Source organism: Simochromis diagramma, unplaced genomic scaffold, assembly GCF_900408965.1.
Source record: "Simochromis diagramma unplaced genomic scaffold, fSimDia1.1 OVJJ01000603.1, whole genome shotgun sequence".
Lineage (NCBI taxonomy): Eukaryota > Metazoa > Chordata > Actinopteri > Cichliformes > Cichlidae > Simochromis > Simochromis diagramma.
This window is the reverse complement of record NW_024387414.1, coordinates 20,258,474-20,276,816: the sequence shown is the minus strand read 5'-3', so window position 1 is coordinate 20,276,816 and position 18,343 is coordinate 20,258,474. Positions and strand designations below refer to the sequence as shown.

Genomic DNA, 18,343 nt, shown 5'->3' with positions numbered 1-18,343 from the left:
GTGTGGTTTGCCTGCGTGTGTGTTCTTAAGTTGTGGTAAACAGAGGCTGTAGAGGGAAGGGAACGTATTTGCGTTGCAACACTGTGGGGACACCCATCCATGCAGCACAGTGAGGGCCTGAGAGTATCGACCACAGCTTTTATTTTCCTCCCTGCAATTTAAAGGGAAAAATACATGTAATGGGAGTTTTAGATGTTGAGCTGTTAAATTTTTCAGTTTGATTTCCAAGATTCTGCTTTCCTCATTCTTTGTTTTCTGCTGAATAGAGGTAAATAAGATGGATGTCCTGGCTTTTCATCATTAGCATTGTTCCACTTTAACAATTTATAAGAAATTGCCAGTAAATTTATCGGAACAATGAATATTTCATGCAATTAAAAACAACAATATGTGGCAGCGAAAATAAAAACAGCTTAATTATTAATTGAACAGAATGATAAATAGATCTGAGAAGGAAAAAAAAACACTGTTTGAGAAAGACTGTGAACTAGGCAGTCTTATGTTGTTTTCATAAACACATAACCCATTTCTGGGAAAACAAATCTGTCACTCTCTGTAAACACGGCTTTCTCCAAAAGTGAATTGAAAATATGGATTCTTGATTATGATTACTCATAATGGGTATTACCCCCCAAACTAGATAGTATAGAGGCTTTTGATATCTGGCACTGCACCGATGAGAGGAATTCCTTTGAGCTTTTTACACAGATGAGCCGTATTGACAGACTGAGACGATCAATTTGTCTTATCTGGGTGCATTGTGGAATAGAGTTGAACAAAGGCAAGAATGGAAGAGTTTAACGGTGTTGCAAACAGAAGCCGTATCTAAAAATCTCAGGCACTGTTTTATCTCTTTATTTTCTGCTATTTTCTGTCTACACTCTGCCGTATTATCAGAAGCGACAGGAAGAACTGAGTTTTCCTCCATCCTCACTGTTTCAATATGTTTTCTTTTAGGTGAAATTAAGTCGACTGTGTGAACAAGACAAGATTCTACAGGATCTAGAGGCCCGGATACGCACTCTGAAAGAGGACAAGGTTTGAGTTGTATATATTTGTTTGAACATCTCAGCTTGTACAGGGAGTGCAGAATTATTAGGCAAGTTGTATTTTTGAGGAATAATTTTATTATTGAACAACAACCATGTTCTCAATGAACCCAAAAAACTCATTAATATCAAAGCTGAATGTTTTTGGAAGTAGTTTTTAGTTTGTTTTTAGTTTTAGCTATTTTAGGGGGATATCTGTGTGTGCAGGTGACTATTACTGTGCATAATTATTAGGCAACTTAACAAAAAACAAATATATACCCATTTCAATTTTTTATTTTTACCAGTGACACCAATATAACATCTCCACATTCACAAATATACATTTCTGACATTCAAAAACAAAACAAAAACAAATCAGCGACCAATATAGCCACCTTTCTTTGCAAGGACACTCAAAAGCCTGCCATCCATGGATTCTGTCAGTGTTTTGATCTGTTCACCATCAACATTGCGTGCAGCAGCAACCACAGCCTCCCAGACACTGTTCAGAGAGGTGTACTGTTTTCCCTCCTTGTAAATCTCACATTTGATGATGGACCACAGGTTCTCAATGGGGTTCAGATCAGGTGAACAAGGTGGTCATGTCATTAGCTTTTCTTCTTTTATACCCTTTCTTGCCAGCCACGCTGTGGAGTACTTGGACGCGTGTGATGGAGCATTGTCCTGCATGAAAATCATGTTTTTCTTGAAGGATGCAGACTTCTTCCTGTACCACTGCTTGAAGAAGGTGTCTTCCAGAAACTGGCAGTAGGACTGGGAGTTGAGCTTGACTCCATCCTCAACCCGAAAAGGCCCCACAAGCTCATCTTTGATGATACCAGCCCAAACCAGTACTCCACCTCCACCTTGCTGGCGTCTGAGTCGGACTGGAGCTCTCTGCCCTTTACCAATCCAGCCACGGGCCCATCCATCTGGCCCATCAAGACTCACTCTCATTTCATCAGTCCATAAAACCTTAGAAAAATCAGTCTTGAGATATTTCTTGGCCCAGTCTTGACGTTTCAGCTTGTGTGTCTTGTTCAGTGGTGGTCGTCTTTCAGCCTTTCTTACCTTGGCCATGTCTCTGAGTATTGCACACCTTGTGCTTTTGGGCACTCCAGTGATGTTGCAGCTCTGAAATATGGCCAAACTGGTGGCAAGTGGCATCTTGGCAGCTGCACGCTTGACTTTTCTCAGTTCATGGGCAGTTATTTTGCGCCTTGGTTTTTCCACACGCTTCTTGCGACCCTGTTGACTATTTTGAATGAAACTCTTGATTGTTCGATGATCACGTTTCAGAAGCTTTGCAATTTTGAGACTGCTGCATCCCTCTGCAAGATATCTCACTATTTTTGACTTTTCTGAGCCTGTCAAGTCCTTCTTTTGACCCATTTTGCCAAAGGAAAGGACGTTGCCTAATAATTATGCACACCTGATATAGGGTGTTGATGTCATTAGACCACACCCCTTCTCATTACAGAGATGCACATCACCTAATATGCTTAATTGGTAGTAGGCTTTCGAGCCTATACAGCTTGGAGTAAGACAACATGCATGAAGAGGATGATGTGGACAAAATACTCATTTGCCTAATAATTCTGCACTCCCTGTATTCTTGTGTGGTCTATGAAGGCTTATGATAATGTTTTCATCCCCTGGTGTAGGACAAGTTAGAATCTGTGCTGGATGTTTCCCACCAGCAGATGGAGGACTACAGAGATCAGCCAGCTCATGCTGAGAAAATTGCCTATCAGCAGAAATTACTACAAGAGGACGTGGTCCATATCAGGGCTGAAATATCTCAAGTATCCACAGTAAGACCCAGGATTCGCAAGTCCACTGTGCTTATGACAAAAACCACAGCCTCCTTCTTCAGTGAAACTGGCTCAGACTTTTTCATCCACCTCTCATTTCTTCACTGATTTATTGAAGCATGTGCAAACATGTGCATACATGGAAATATAGAGTTTGCACAATTTTAAAAATTTTGAAAGTCAATATTTGGTATGACCACTGTTCAACACAGTCTGAACTCTCTTAGGAACGATATCTTTATTCTTGAAGGACATAGGTCAAAGGTCAAAGCTCTTCTTTGGCTGTTGGATCCCTTTTGTTCCGTTCCGTGTTCAGATGATCCCACAGTCCTTCAGTAATGTTGATTTCCGGGCTCTGGGGAGACCTATCCATGACCGATAGTGTTCTTTTGTGTGATTTTTATATCTGTATGCTTTTGCTACACTCGCAGTGTGTTTGGCATCATTGCCATGCAAAACTGATGACAGCTACCCTTCCAGTGAGACCATTTCAGGCTTCAGTGAACAGGAGATGGTACAGCAGAAGGACCAGATGTATGTTTCATGTCCTGTGTCGGGTCTTTGATTTGTTTTCTAGATTATTTTCTTAAGAGCACAACTTTCAGATATTATTCATCTGCTATAGATAGGTCTTTTTTTGCCCTACCACTTCTTCTTCTTTTGTTCTCTACTACTTATTTCCTCTCATTGTTTAAGGAAACCCTGTACACCATTTTTGAGATAAAATGAGTTTTTGGCTAGTACAGTTTTTTTGAAAAACCTTGTTTTGACATTTGACACTGATGTTTTGGCAGGTAAGGGATCAAACTACTCAGGCTCTTACAGTAAGCACATGCTACTAAAGAAATGTTTTATTGGTTGAAAACAAGATGTTCGCTTCTATTTTTAGTTGTTCCTTTTTTATGGTTTCTGCAACTGGCACAATGTTTCAGGATGACTGTCACTATCAAAATGAGTGCTTAGGGACAAACCTACGGCTACAAAGAAATGAGTAGATTTCTCAGCCACTCAGAAAAAAAAATATTTGGTCAAAAAAGTTCACTGATATTCAAAATATTTAGTGTTGAAATGAAAATTACGAGTTTCAAAAGAACATTCACAAATAAACCGCAAGATTACATGAAAGCAAACAAATGTGTCTTTGGCTTAGAGACATTTCCAGGCATTGGTTGTAGTCTGTCAGTGCGCACTGCAATTTAAAAAAAAGAAAGAAGAAGTGATAAATCATAAAAATCACCACTTAACACACCTGGTCTTAACTGCAGATCACATACGTGCCACTAAAACAGCTTTTTATTCACAAGCTAAGTACAGTGTGTGAACACTGTTTTTTTGGCATTGTAACACAGAGCGTGATATGTTTTGTTCTTTAGGAGATGGAAAATGCATGGAATGAGTACAGCCGGCTTGAGAGGGACGTGGACTGGCTGAAGTCGGCCCTGCAGGGACAGATGAGCCGCTGTGATCTTTCTCAGGTCTGTGGCTCAGTGATCTCCATTAACTCCCGCAAGCAGTCGCTCGCTTTGAATGGGAATGAGCTAAATACTGCTGATGTCATATACTCAGACAAAGCAAAGAACTGGTTCAGAGGATCATGTATTGGATTCTAATTAAATCTGTAAAATATGAAAATGTGTCTGTATGTGTCTGTGTGTGTGTGTGTGGTTCTGTGTTTCTATGTGAGCAGCAAGAGAAGGTCCAGATCAGAAAGGAGCTTTGGAGGATTGAGGATGTTATCGCAGGTCTCAGCAGCAGTAAAGCCAACTACAAAGTCACCATCTCCTCTGTTACCAACCCAGGTGAGGCAAGCGCTATAGGTTCCATGTCTACAAAGCAAATCGCTGTGGACCTGCGACTGTATCTTCTCATTAAAGTCTGCAGTCATATTTTTGTTACCAATCCCTTGAACGTTTCCCATAGGAAACAAAAAGTGCTGTCTTTACAGCATGTGTATATTATTGTCATGTGATCATGCGCATCATATTCCCCAGAGAGGAAATTTGTGCCTTCGGTGTCAGTGTCATCAGTGCCTTCTGTGTCTGGGAGCGCGTCTGCTATGGAGATGAGATTGTCCCAGCAGCAGCAGCAGCACAGCCCCCACCTCAGTCCCAGTAGCCACACCCCCACCCTTTCCTCTAGTCTCAGCCAGCAGCCATTACACCATTCTACAGCTGTCATCAGTGGGCCTAAGTGGGTGAGTGAGTAAACTTAAGCTGGTTTGTGTTGGTTTGTTTAATCATGTGCTCTCTGCAATTGTGTGTTCAGCTTTGGTTGGTTAAATACACAGAAGTGCATTTTGCAGTCTGTGATTTTCAACTTCCCTTTTTTCTAGTTGGAGGTTTTCAACAAGCCATTAGCACTTTCCTTAAAATGAGTCTATTTACCCCTGTTGATCAATGAACTGAATGAAGTGTCAGGAAATAGAGAAATGTGAAATAATGTCCAAAAGTCCAAGAAAAAAAGTGAATATTTACCTTATTCGGCCACTAGTTAGCCAAGTAATAAATGTAAGTAAACATTTTTGCTGGTGCTCATGCATCTTTGCATAAAACAAACTGAGTGAGTTAAGAAGATGACATTCAGTTCACTTTTATAGAGCTGTTTTAATCTCGTTATACTATGTATAATGACAATAAAGGCTTTCAGTTCAATTCAAGTACGCCCAGCTGGAATGGAACAAGAAAAATGCAGTTAGGGCTGTAACCTCAGTGTTTGGTGTTTTTGAATAATTTATTGTAAGATAAGCTAAGATGTAATTTTCTCAATTTGCTTTTTAAATTGTGCAAGACAAATGTATAAAAGTAACACTGAGCCCCATTTAATCAACATTACCAGATAAACTTAGATATATTACATTTGTGACAAAATTTCCAAAACTGTTAAAAACTATTATATTTAATCTAATTATAGTTATTCAAACTGTGCATAACATCACAGGTGTTGTCTGTAGTGTTACTGGAATCTTAAAGAAAAATTGCCACGTGCTTATGTTGCAATCATATAACAATTTTGAAAATTGCTGCTTACCAAATTGTGACCAAATGCAAACTTTGTATTATGGTTTAGGCTTGAAGTCTGTGGATTTGGTCAGTTTTCCCTGGTTTCCTTCCACAGTCGAAAAAAAATTCTAGGTTAGGTTAATTTTTTTGAATCTGTGCCCTGAGTCCAAGGTGTACTGCCTCCCTCACCTAATCTCAGCTGGAATAAGCTGCAGTGACACTAGCTGGATAAGCAGTCAAGAAAATTGATGGATTATTAAGTGCAGAAAAATAATTAATGTGTATTTCAAAGTTTAAACGTTTTGGAAATGTATTATCTTCATTTCTTAATCTAAATAACTGCTCAGGAACTCTTCATCTTGGTATTCGGGGTCCTTGCAAGGCTAGAGTCTTTCTTCAGTTGTTTTCAGTGGTTCACATTTATTCTGTGCGCAGAATGAGGAAGATGTGCCTCCCAGACCTCCTCTACCTCAGCTCTACAGTCCCGATGAGCATCCCCCCGCTGTGCCTCCCTTGCCCCGGGAGACAACAGTCATCAGACACACCTCTGTACGTGGCCTCAAACGTCAGTCAGACGAACGTAAAAGGGACCGAGAGACTGGGCAGTACACAAACGGGGACGGCAAGGTACGCAGAGCTTGTGTGTATTGCTGTGTTTGCATTTTTGATGTCATGTTGTTTCTAATCTAAATCCACTCGTATATGTCAGGTGGAACTCAGGCCTTTCCTGAGTGATCCAGAACTCATGGGAGCTGGTGATGGCTCCAGTCACATTAGTGTTGTAACACCTGGGCATGACGGAGGTTACAAGACATTACCGAGCAGAGGTACATAGATAACAGTCAGTTCATCCCGCCAAAATGCTTTAGAATATTGTGAAGACGAGAACAGACTTGTAATATCTGTGGTCTTCCCCTCAGGAACGGGCGGATCTTCACTTAGGTTAAATCAGTCTTCGAGCATCTCCTCATACGTTACCCTCCGAAGAGCAACGTCAGCAGTTGGCATAAAGGTGGGGGTAACAACAGAGTGAACATGTCACTCCAACCCCAGATTATATTCATTTATAATATTAATAAGACTTAATCAAGCATTTTAAAAGCAATTTAACAGCACTGTATAATTAAAAAATGCTATTTTAGTCATATTTCCACCAGTCTAAAGTCTGCCACGTGTTTGCTCTTGTTATCATCTTTCTCTCTTCCCACTCGTCTCAGGAGAGACCAAAAAGTGCCTTGGAGCGTCTGTACGCTGTGGACCCGGCGCAGCAGCAGCAGAGGGGGAAGATGAGCGCTGATGAGCAGCTGGAGAGGATGAAGAGGCACCAGAAGGCCCTCGTCCGCCAGCGCAAACGCACCCTGAGTCACGGAGACCGCCACGCCGCTTCGTCGTCACGCACATCATCCTCACGCCCACTTTCAGCAGACTTGGGATCAGTATGTTACTAGAGCAGCATCACACGTCACACTCTCACGCACGACGACAACCAAACTGAGAGTGGCGGTCTACAGCAGTAATGCATGCCTGTGTTGAGTGCAGTGGGTCTCGTCTCTGCTTCTCTTGTTACCAAGTTTATATTAAACTATTAAGTTAGTGCGGTATGGCATTTCACTGTGTGGCTCTATCTGTGCTTATTCAGCACGTGTTGTTTTCAGGCTTCAGTAGGTCTTTTTCGCCAAAGTCATTTGGCCTAAAGAACCCATTCAGTTGAGTTGCAGACTTGGATCCCTTTAAGAAAAAAATATTATGACTTAGGAGGAGAATGTGGTCTCCAAGTGCCTTTCTGGTGTGCTTGTCCTAAATGCCTTTCGGTAAAAAAGACCTATACAGATAAGGAGATACGTTTCTGGTCTACAACAAACTGCAGCATTAAAAGTAGCACACATATATAACTGTTTAAGTGTTCATTATGAGGTGCAGATAATAACATTTACATTAAATAGTGATGATTTTTTTTTCTTTTTCAAAATCTTTACAAGATGAGATCTTGGCTATAAAACATATAACATATTAATGACCTCAGTCACTGTATTTCTCCCTTTTCTCTGCTATGGATTCTAACTTTGCTTTATCCATCATTTCTCACCCTTCCTCACTGACCTGTTCATTTTTCTTTCACATCAACACTATCCTACCACATTGATTTCTAACCCGTTGAAGTGTTTTGTGTTGTCACATAGCAGCCGTCTTGTCTCTCCTCGTGTAGATATTAAAGCCAGCTCTTCCATGTGTCCATGCTGTTGCTGTCCATATATGTGTGTCTGCATGTGTGTGTGTGTGTGTGTGTGTGTGTGTGAGGCAGAGAGAAGGAAAGTGCCTACTTATATTCTACTGACCAAAACATTTACGTACACTGAGCATTACATTCTTAAGCCCACTCTTGTCAATGTCATCGCACCATTTTTCTCACCTGATTTTTTTTTTTTTTGTTTGTTTTAAATTTAAATGAAGATAAAACTGAAATCATATGTTTTATAGATTGGGACCAACTCTTGTCCCATTTAACACTTTTCCTGGGCAATGCTGATGTACTGATACTAACAGCACATTACATATCGCAGCATACAGTGAGTTAGGTGATTGCATCATGTGCTCAGTGTTTTATCTGCTAATTACTGTTGGCTAGAGGAATCCTTCCTTTTACAAATGTGACTGCAAAAAATAAAAAATATTTTCTAAAGAAGTCATTGGCATGTTTTTTTTAATTTATTGCATTTTTTTTCTGTAAACATGTATAACTTTCTTATGTTTGTTGAATTTGTCATCAGTTTGAGTGAAGTGCTGTGTTCTTGTCACACTTGTAGAGTTCTAGCATGCTGTGTTTTGAGATCTTTCATATCAGCATGCATACTCATTTATGCATGTGCCCTCTTTTTTTTTACCTTTTCACACTTGTACACACACACACACACATACACATTTGGACATTGTACATTGCAAGTAAAAACCCTCTGCAATCTTTAATATCATGTTAGGAATAGGACGAGCATGTGTGCCATGAATATAACCACGAAGGCAAGTGAAGGAAGTTTCACTTTTTCTTTTAGTCAAGAAAACTTGGTGGCAGCACCCTGTCCTTTGTTTCACAGTCTACATTTTTCCTGTGTGCGTTGTCCAGTGGAAGAGAGAGCAGGAGTTTGACCTGCAGTTACTCGAGAGGGCAGTTCAGGGGGAGGAGGCTCAGGGAGTTAGGAGTGTCCAGGGGGAGGAAAGACCTCCCGAGCACAAAGAGAGACCCCGCTCGCATTCGGATGAATGGCTGACCTTCCGCTCCACGGCCACAACCCCCCCTCCCACCCATGAGGTTGACCTGGAACCTCTGGACTATGACCTGGACCTTAACAAAGAGGTATTTTTTTTTCTTTCTTTTTTTTTAAAATTAGAAATACAGCTGACTAGGAAAAATGTCAACATAGGAATAACATGAAAGGGGGAAAACAGTGCACTGAACGTTAAAGAGGAGGCTACTCACCCCAAAAAGGAGTTTTTCTTTTATAAAATGAATACTGAAAGTGAATAAAAAGAAATATTTACAGAAGGAATATTTAAAATGATGGGAGGCGCCACAACCAAGCTTTTTTTTTAATATTCTCATGGATTGGATTTCGTGGATTGTGCTGCTGATCTTTAAATTCTCAGATGACATTTTTTTTCTGTTTGTTTACTTTTTCTTGGTATTTCTCTCCCATTTTTGAGGAAAATAAAATAAACTTGATTTTAAAAATACCTAACTGTATCAAATGGGGCACAACAGATATTTTGATGAATCCCTAAAAGGCACATACTGAAAGGTTTTATCATGTTTAAAGAATATGTTAAAATGAGCAACAGATAAACAGCACCTGCACCAGCAAACGTGGCACATAATTAATAATTTCCTACACAATGCTGTCCTGAGGCAGCCTGATTAGACTGGCTGCCGAACTTGCTGCTGAAATTATGTGAAAAGCATCAGAAAGTATTGCAGCACTGTTTCTACATAGGTATTGAAGAAATGAGCTATAGGGTTAGGGTTATGCTGGATGCTGGCTATAAAGTATGCAATAGTATGCGACAGATAAACGTCATTGTGTGAAGCTATACAAGTCCTGAAACTTTCTGCCTGTACTAAAATGAAAATAGCATTTTAAAGATACTTCAGGGCACATCTCTGCATATTTAGTCTCCATATTTTATTACAGTTTGTCCTATGCTTATTTGATCATTTTCAGGATTACAAATCTTCAACTTGCGTAGTGAACTCGTATATCATTTTTGACCTCACAGTAGAGATCACAATAAAGTGGCAAACATCTTAATTCACACACTGCATCTGTGTTCTAGCTGTCCAAACCTCAGAAAGTGTCGATTCCAGAGCGCTATGTGGACTCGGAGCCTGAGGAGCCACTCAGTCCTCAAGAAGTGGAGGAGCGTCACCGTAAGGTGGAGCGCATCAAAAGCATCTTGGCAAAGTCCAGGTAGATGAAGTGTAACTAAATAAACCCTGAAGTTACATTGGAGTGTTACTCAACTCTGATGTTTTAGGAGAGTAGTGTTTCCATACTACTAGTCAAGCAAATGCAATCAGTTTCAAGGCCCTGAAGATTCTGGACTATAGGACTGTAAAAAAAAGCATTGAGTCACCCCTAATTTCTTTATATTTTGGACCCTAGGATTCAGGCTTTCTTGTAATTTTTTTTAAGGATCTTGAGCAACAAACAGCCTTTCTTTCAAAGTTTTTCTTTGCAGACTGGCTGCGTTTTTACTCATTTTCAGTGAAGTCTTTGTACCTCACCATTTGTAAAAAGATGTGTTTTTTGTTTGTTAGGCCATTTAACACTGATGTATATGAATCAAATATTTTTTTAAAGCAACCTAACTCAAGGTATTATTCAGTTTTGTTTCTACACATAACAACTTTGGAAGACACATTTTTAAATTGTATCTTTAGGTGCTTTGTTACTAGCAGCCTAATTTATTCTCATTTATTTAATAGAATCTGCAAAAATGCCACAGATAACACAGTCTGAGTGTCATAAAAAAGTGTTCTTGCACCAACAAGGTAATTCCCAAAGAATTATTAGCCAAGGTATGCATATCATGCATGTTGCACAGAGTGTCCTTAAAACATTTAAGATGCATTGGCAGAACTAAAAAGCTATCTACAGCAGAATAACAGTATCTGAAAGTCATACCGTTAAGAAAAAGGGGGAAAAAATCCATCAAATACCTGACACAGGATAGATGCATATGTCCTTTCAATCCATCAGGAAGTCATTCCTAAGGAAGGGAAAGAGGAAGAAAAGACTGAGGTATGCCAAGTTACACAAGAACTGGACTGAAACCCAGAAACAACAGGTATTATAGGGAGATTGATTCAAATTTGAAATTTTTGTTTCACATCCTACTCCACCATATGCAAGGTACAAACTTTGAGATTTACAAAAGTGAGTGCGTGTAAAACACAGTGGAGGCTCTGTCATGATGTGAAGCTGTATTTCAGGCAGTGTTGGTGAGGATTTTATTCAATTAGATGGAAATGTCAATCAGAAAAGAACCATCAGATTTTGATTCACCATGATTCTACCATCTGGAAAGCATCTGATTTGTAATTTCTTTATTTTCGAGCATGACAGTGATCCCAAACACACTGTCAGTGCAGTAAAAGCATGATTGGTGACTGATGGCATCATCAGTCATGGATTGGCCTCCACAGAGCTTCAGCTTTACTGAAGCAGTGATCTAGAGAATGGGACAAAAGTCAACCGACATCCAAGCAGGAGCTTTGAATATCTTCATTCATAAAATCATGTTTGATTAGGTCACAGCACCTATTGCTCATATTCCTAGCAAAATATAAAGAAATGAGGGGTGCCTAAGACTTTTGGACAGTTTGGTATATCTCAGGCTTCTTTTTGACCTCCCTCTAGGGTCCTTCCACATTTCTATGGTGTGTGAGATTCTTGTTCATTTGTTGTTTTCATTCTTTTCTTTTACAGTGTGCAAAACCTAGCACCAGCGGTGTCTGCGGAGAAGCCAGAAGAGGTGCCAGTGGCGCTCGACTCAGCTCTGCAGGAACAGGAGCGGATCATCACCATGTCCTACGCTCTCGCCTCAGAGGCTTCGCTCAAGAGCAAACTTGTTGCAGGTTGGTCTCTCACCTAATTTGAAACCATTATCTGCCTATTTGAACCGTGAGTGTGAAAAATCATTGCAAAAAAAAAAAAAATGCTGAAAAAAATAATAATTCCACTCAAGCTGACGGCTTGAGTGGAATTCCTTCTGGGATCATATTGACATATTTTTGTTGAAGAAGGGATAAAGAGAGAGGGAAGCAGTCTTTCAAGAATCCTGGATTGATGAGGAGGGGCGTAAGGTGCAGAGTCAAGCAATAAGGCTGTTCATTTCCTAATAAGTGAACGTTATTCCTTACTAGGATCTAAGATAGTCTCTAATTGCAATCCATGTAGGATCTTTTAGGCTGGGGAGGAATCGCTTGATGAGGCCATTTTGTGATCTGATCAATGACCCAGTCAAACTCTACTCCACATCTGCATACTGTTGCTGCCGCTTTGAACGTAGCTCTGAACCTGCATAAAAGACACTGCGCCCACATCTCATCTCTTTCATACTCTACAGCAGACAGGCGAGTTAATTTTCACTGTAGCTGCAGCAGATTGTCAGTCTGCCTGCCTCGCACGCACACACACACACACACCTATGCACACACATATATATCTGTCACACACGGTAAGACTCAAGCTGTCAGCGTGTGAGGAAGTTTAATATGCACAGTGAAGCAAAGTCAACAATTATAACATTATTTCCAGCATAGAGAAATGCCAGAGAATATAACTGGTGGCATCTTGTCAGTGGAGACTGAATCAATGACTTTCTCTTCCTTTGGTGTTAAAGTGAGGTATGTTGGTGCACTTTCAAATCCTTGAATTAAAAGAAGAGTCTTTTCCATAGTATTATGCATGAGAGACATCAGTAACTCCAGCATAAAAGCAGGAATATCCGTCGCTGCAATATCCCATATGTGTGGTATTTATTGCAAAGGTGTTTTCATTGTTGGATTTTTTTAAATTCTTTGTATTCATTGGATCTCGTCAAATCTGTAATTTTGTACAGGGAAATGATTAATGAGCTACAAAATTATCTTCGTGTTCAGTGCCTCTTGTTTTTTTGTATATAAGCAGATTAATTAAAAATGAATATTAACCAGTCCTAATCAGGTTATGATGACCTATTAAAAAACGTTTTTTTACATTTGCATTTACATCTACATTTTCAGATTTCTTTAGTATACTTCATTGCTATTGAAGTTGGGTGATATGTATATGTATATATACATGCATGTATTCACTATTGTTTAAAAAATGCACTATTAATTTGTTTAAGTGCTGTTTGAAATGACTAAAATTTTCCCCAAAACTGATCCAATTTTATCGAAAAATCTTTTTAACATTTAAGAAGACCAATATAATAAAAAACCATAAGCAGTGTCATTGGACTAATCCATATTTCCCATCCCGAGTGTAATAGATGCACAACATAGAAACTGTAAGTACAGTTAAAAAGTTTCATGCTTAAATTTCTTTTCAGGAAAACATGAATATGAAACTATTTCACTCTTTTGGCTTCTAACAACAAATGTTCCTTCTCTCTTTTCCCCCCCTCTTGCCCTCTCTCCATAGTTCCTCCACAGGTTAACGTCCTAACACCTCCTCCCCCACCCCCTCCTCCACCTCCTCCTCTTCCTCCCGTTTCTCTGGCGCCTCCTTCTCCTCTGAACAACGGAATTCACTACACATTTGTCTAGTCAGAAACATGAAGTAAGGCCTAAGTGCATGCTTTGCGGTGCTAATGCTTCTTGCTAATTCCCCCAAAACAAGGTGTTCTTGCGTGCTTCGCACCTCGCCGCATGCTCACCGCGCCGTCGTGATTGTCGGAAACACATCTCCTCTAGGTTAGGGAAGCCCTGCCTCTGCTCCCATTATAATCAAAACAAACATCTGCAGGCAGTCTGCTCATCCCACTGTGATAATTGTGTGTAAATTTTTTTTTTGTACCACTGCCAAAATATTTATGGATGGCTGTGCAAAGAAAGGGCTCAAACGAACACGACTGTTTGTAGCATTGTGTATAATTAACAAAAGAGACACCTTTTGATTTAGCACCTTGACAGTTCAGCAGTCAGCACAGCTGCATTCCTCAGCACCAATTAGCTCCCCATCTGTAGCCTGGCAGAAGAAAATCTACATATCACTGTTGTTACTGTAAATGCACAAATAAAGCTCGTGTCATTTCACTGCTTTATTAAAAAATAAATAAAACTTCTGTCCATCACCCCGTACTTGATGCCACAGATATTTTAATGCTATTTCCTGTTTAAAGTTATTTTTCCTGTACTAACCATATCAGCCGTCTTTTGACAAATAGACGCACGTAAAATAATCAGATCCCAAAACAGTAAACGAACACTCGCAATAACAAACACGTATATGAACTTTAACTTGCAGAGCAATGCAGCATTCATGTGGCTCTGAAAGCGTGGAATAGTTTCTTTTCAGAACTGCACAATGTGGATGTGAGATACTATCTACTCATGTCGCTGCATGCTTTCTTTATATTCTGGGTTTGCTTTCGGAGGTGAGCTTTAATGCGCAGTCGGGTTGTGAAAGTTAAGAATATTACATGCACGGCACTTGTTTCTTCACAAAAACCCCTCGCATGTAACATTTTGCATGTTAGTTTTAATCTGCATGTTGGGCAGCATGAAGTTATGCATGCACCGCGGTGAAGGCCCTGTTATTATCTCTGTCTGATAATACCTTTAATGATTGGCCTCTAACTGCCCTTTAATAATGTGCAGGTATGTTATATCTTTACAAAGCTACTTTTTAAGAAGGGACTGTTAAGTAACCCCACCCCAACATAAAAAACTGAAACACACTGTTACTTTATCCAATTTTGTAGTTTTTTGTTTTTATTGTGTTTATGATATTTACTTTCCTTGTGCTTACTCTTTCCTCTCTCTCATCACTTCCCAGCTCAAGCAATTTCTGGACACTGAGGTGCTATTTCACACTGACAACAATCCACTGGGTTTTCAAAGCAAAGAGGATTTTTGTTTGATTCGGGACATTTTTATATGCAGCAACAGAAAAACGGTAGCGACGCCTTGAACTTGCTCTCTGAGATGTATGCAGCAACAACTAACTGAGGTGTTTCAAAGCTGCTGAAAGCAACTTTCTATAGAAAACCTGAGGACTTCGCTGTGGGTGCGGCTGTGCTTATCAAATATGGAAATGTCTAAAAAAAAATGTTAATCTCATAATAGTAAAATGACATTTTCTACAAGTTATCGCACTTTTAACTGTGCACTGTATCATATTTTCAAGACACGACTGAATTGCTTCTTGCAGTGTGATCGCAACTGGAAAACTCAAATGGTATGTGAAGAGCGAGAAGGTACTAAATGCGTCACGATGATAGTATTTTTGTCAACACTCAGATAATATTCTTAAACCAAACCACTTGAAATCTCATATGTATGTACTTGTAGCACTGCCAGTCTCCTTTAGGCTTGCCAAAATAAATTTTATTTTTGCTTACATCGGGATGAAAATAACCTCGAACATATTTTTTGTGTGACTTGAGAAGGTCGAGCAATGAAAGTTTATAAAAAAATGTGAATATTAAAGTTATTAACACAACATTTGCTTTGTCGCACATGTGTTCATTTCATTGATTTTATTTCTGTGAGGTTGGCTCGAATGAGTCGAGCACCACGTACAATGGCCTCAAGCTTCAGACTGCGTACAAAAAAAATGTAAAAATCTTTGGTTTTTTTCAAGGGAACTTTAAAACTCTACCGCGGTTTTCGCTCGACTTCTCCAGACATAACAAATACCCAAATGTCTGCTAGAGTAGGCTAAGGCACCCTGACACAGTGGGCCCCTGTGATGTTCGATTGTGCCTCTGCGGAGAATAGCGCAGTAGGTTAGTGCAGAATTCAGTGTCCTGAATCCAAACAGAGCATTTCAGCGCTTTCAAGCAGACTCCCACTGAGTACGAGAAAGTGCATCAGTGTCCCCATCCTTTTTTTCTCGCAACATTATCTGGAGCTTATGAGTGCAAACGACTTATGAAACATTTCCCTTGCTGCATTAGTGGCGCAGGTCTTTGTGGCACAGCTGGCATCGCCTTTTGATGTTACACCAAATATCAAAACTCAGTGGTGTGTTCACCCAAACAAATCAGCCCACTGCAGAAATACCAGGGGCAAAGCTGTAATATGGCTGTAAAGTCTTCTGTACAGTAGCTGCCACACTGTACGAGAGAGAGAGAGCATCTCCGAAGACACTAAAGTTGTTTTAGCTGATGTTTCCTGTGGGATGTTGGTATTCCTCCACAACTAGTTCAGACCTGATTTTACCTTTGACATGTGAAAGAGGTACCTTAAAAAAAGTTCTTGCAGTGATGGACAGTTTATTCTCCCCCCGTTTGAGAACCTCAAACGGCAGGAACCGAACACATTTTGTGACTTTAACTTTTAACCTACAGGAGCCTTTGGTCTTTATTTGATTTCACTGATGCCGTTTATTGACTGTATCTTTATTCAAATCATGTACAAAGGGAAATTACAAAATATACCTGCATCGCTCCAAGATTCTCTTTGAACCTTCACATTGATTGCCGTGACCTATTAAACTTCATTCTATTATTTGAAAAGGGAACCAAACTATGGCATGCTCAAAGGAGGTGAACTTCCAATACAAAAAAAAAAGAGAGAGGCTTCTTGAAATGTTTCTTAAGTTCAAAGCTTTTTCCATCTCAAAAGGGCATTTTTAATTCCGTGTATTTTCAACCAAGAAGGTGGATACTAATAACTCTGGATTCTGAAGTACAGAATTCATATCTTTAAATCATGAACTACGTCTCCATTGCAATTGTAAAAGAAACCTCTGAGAAATGCATGTGTTGAACTTCGGATTCAAAAGGAAAAATAATGCAGAGAATATGTTTTTAAATGGAAAGCTCAACTGCGCCGTTATTACCAAATACTGCAGTTTCCAGCACAAATATTTATCACGTTACATTTATCGTGACTCGTCCCGCTGCAGCCGCTGCGTAGGATGTGATGCGCACACTTTGCCCTCGCCCTCCTCTGCATGGCGAGCCTTTGTGTTGCAGCTCCCTCCCAAGTGACATCTTTATCTTTAATTGGAGAGTAATTACTTTTACTCATCCACATCACAGTGTGCTTTAAAAACACCTGAGAGAGAGAGGGGATGCACCCCCCGCCTACCCACCCCACCCTCCAGCAGCTACATCCTTTCTGCTTCCATCTTGATCCTCCAGGATCAGGGCCCCACAGAGCACGCTGGCCCTGGTGGCTAGAAGACCAATCACATCCACTGTTCTGCTTATTTTGCAATAAGATGGGATGTTTTCCCCTCCTCTTGCAAAAAATTCACCCAAGACCCTCCACCGAGGATTGTGGCATTTCCATGTATTGACGTTTGGCTGGCGGTTCATATACATTTGTTATTCTATGCTCTGGACTTCAAAGAGAATGAAAGAGGGCCTATTATGCTAATTGGGTCCTGTTCTGTTAAACGCAATCAAGGCCTCCCGCATTAATCCTTTACTAAATACTTACTGGCTTCAGAAGTGATTTTTTTTTTTCCACAAGAAGAAAAACCGCTGCTCAGCGTCCTGACAGAAATGTTTGCTAGAGAGTAGCTTTTATACAAGAAAATAAAATGTCTCACTTAAAATCCAAGCATAAAAGAGCCTCGCGCAAGTGTTTACAGTGCTCTTCAGATGACATTGATTAGGTTAAGGCTTTGACTTTTTGTTGCTTTTTTTTTAAAGGCCTTTGCTTGAAAGAGAGAGAGCCTCTTGACACCACGCTGAGCAGTCTGACCTTGTTCTCAGGTCTGTGTTCTTCACTACAGTGCACAATGCATTTGTAACATATTCATAGTTTTCCTGTGACATGAAGAAGAAAGGAGAAATCCGCCTGCGATTCCCAGTAATACCTATTTCAATCACATAAATATTATTGTTACAGTGAATAAGAATTAGGCTACAGTGGAAAACCCAGCTGGTGCCTCCTTTGCACACTGTGGGGATCCGGATTGTAGTCCAATTGTACAAATACAAAACCAAGAAAGCCCATGCAATAGGTGCTTTGATTTCAAAATAGTATTTTATGCTGTTTTATCATTTTCAAGTTCCACATACGGTACATTTTTTAATATGTAAGAAATGGAATTTGTTGAATAATTGAAGAGCTAGGAATCACTGAATATTCTTCCCAACGTGTGTGCACGCTATAAAAAGAATAGAGGGAAAGCTGAATAACATTCATGCTGCACCGCATTGGCCCAGCTTTCCCCAAAAAGAAAACAATTCCTATTTTTGAATTGTTTTATGTTGAAGCTACTTTGTTAGTTTTTTAATGTTTTTTTTTAAACGATGGGATCATCAGAGAGGTACAAATATT

At 39.8% G+C, this 18,343-nt stretch overlaps 1 protein-coding gene across 4 annotated transcripts in view; it reads left to right on the top strand.

The window, feature by feature from the left end:
* The window catches only part of plekha7b (pleckstrin homology domain containing, family A member 7b), an 81,394-nt gene extending 65,849 nt beyond the window's left edge, over positions 1-15,545 (top strand). The window contains exons 16-29 of one of the 4 annotated variants that reach the window (XM_040011162.1): positions 958-1,038; positions 2,696-2,845; positions 4,219-4,320; positions 4,533-4,644; positions 4,837-5,039; positions 6,280-6,471; positions 6,554-6,671; positions 6,765-6,856; positions 7,062-7,280; positions 8,963-9,193; positions 10,168-10,301; positions 11,823-11,971; positions 13,524-13,661; positions 14,880-15,545. In XM_040011162.1, the coding sequence (XP_039867096.1) occupies positions 958-1,038; positions 2,696-2,845; positions 4,219-4,320; positions 4,533-4,644; positions 4,837-5,039; positions 6,280-6,471; positions 6,554-6,671; positions 6,765-6,856; positions 7,062-7,280; positions 8,963-9,193; positions 10,168-10,301; positions 11,823-11,971; positions 13,524-13,648 (1,908 nt within the window). In that variant the 3' untranslated portion in view covers positions 13,649-13,661; positions 14,880-15,545. Of the gene's footprint in view, positions 1-957; positions 1,039-2,695; positions 2,846-4,218; positions 4,321-4,532; positions 4,645-4,836; positions 5,040-6,279; positions 6,472-6,553; positions 6,672-6,764; positions 6,857-7,061; positions 7,281-8,962; positions 9,194-10,167; positions 10,302-11,822; positions 11,972-12,293; positions 13,107-13,523; positions 13,662-14,879 lie in introns of those variants that run through there. The other 3 variants (XM_040011163.1, XM_040011165.1, XM_040011166.1) reach the window with 3 other exon arrangements.
* The last annotated feature ends 2,798 nt before the right edge of the window (positions 15,546-18,343 follow it).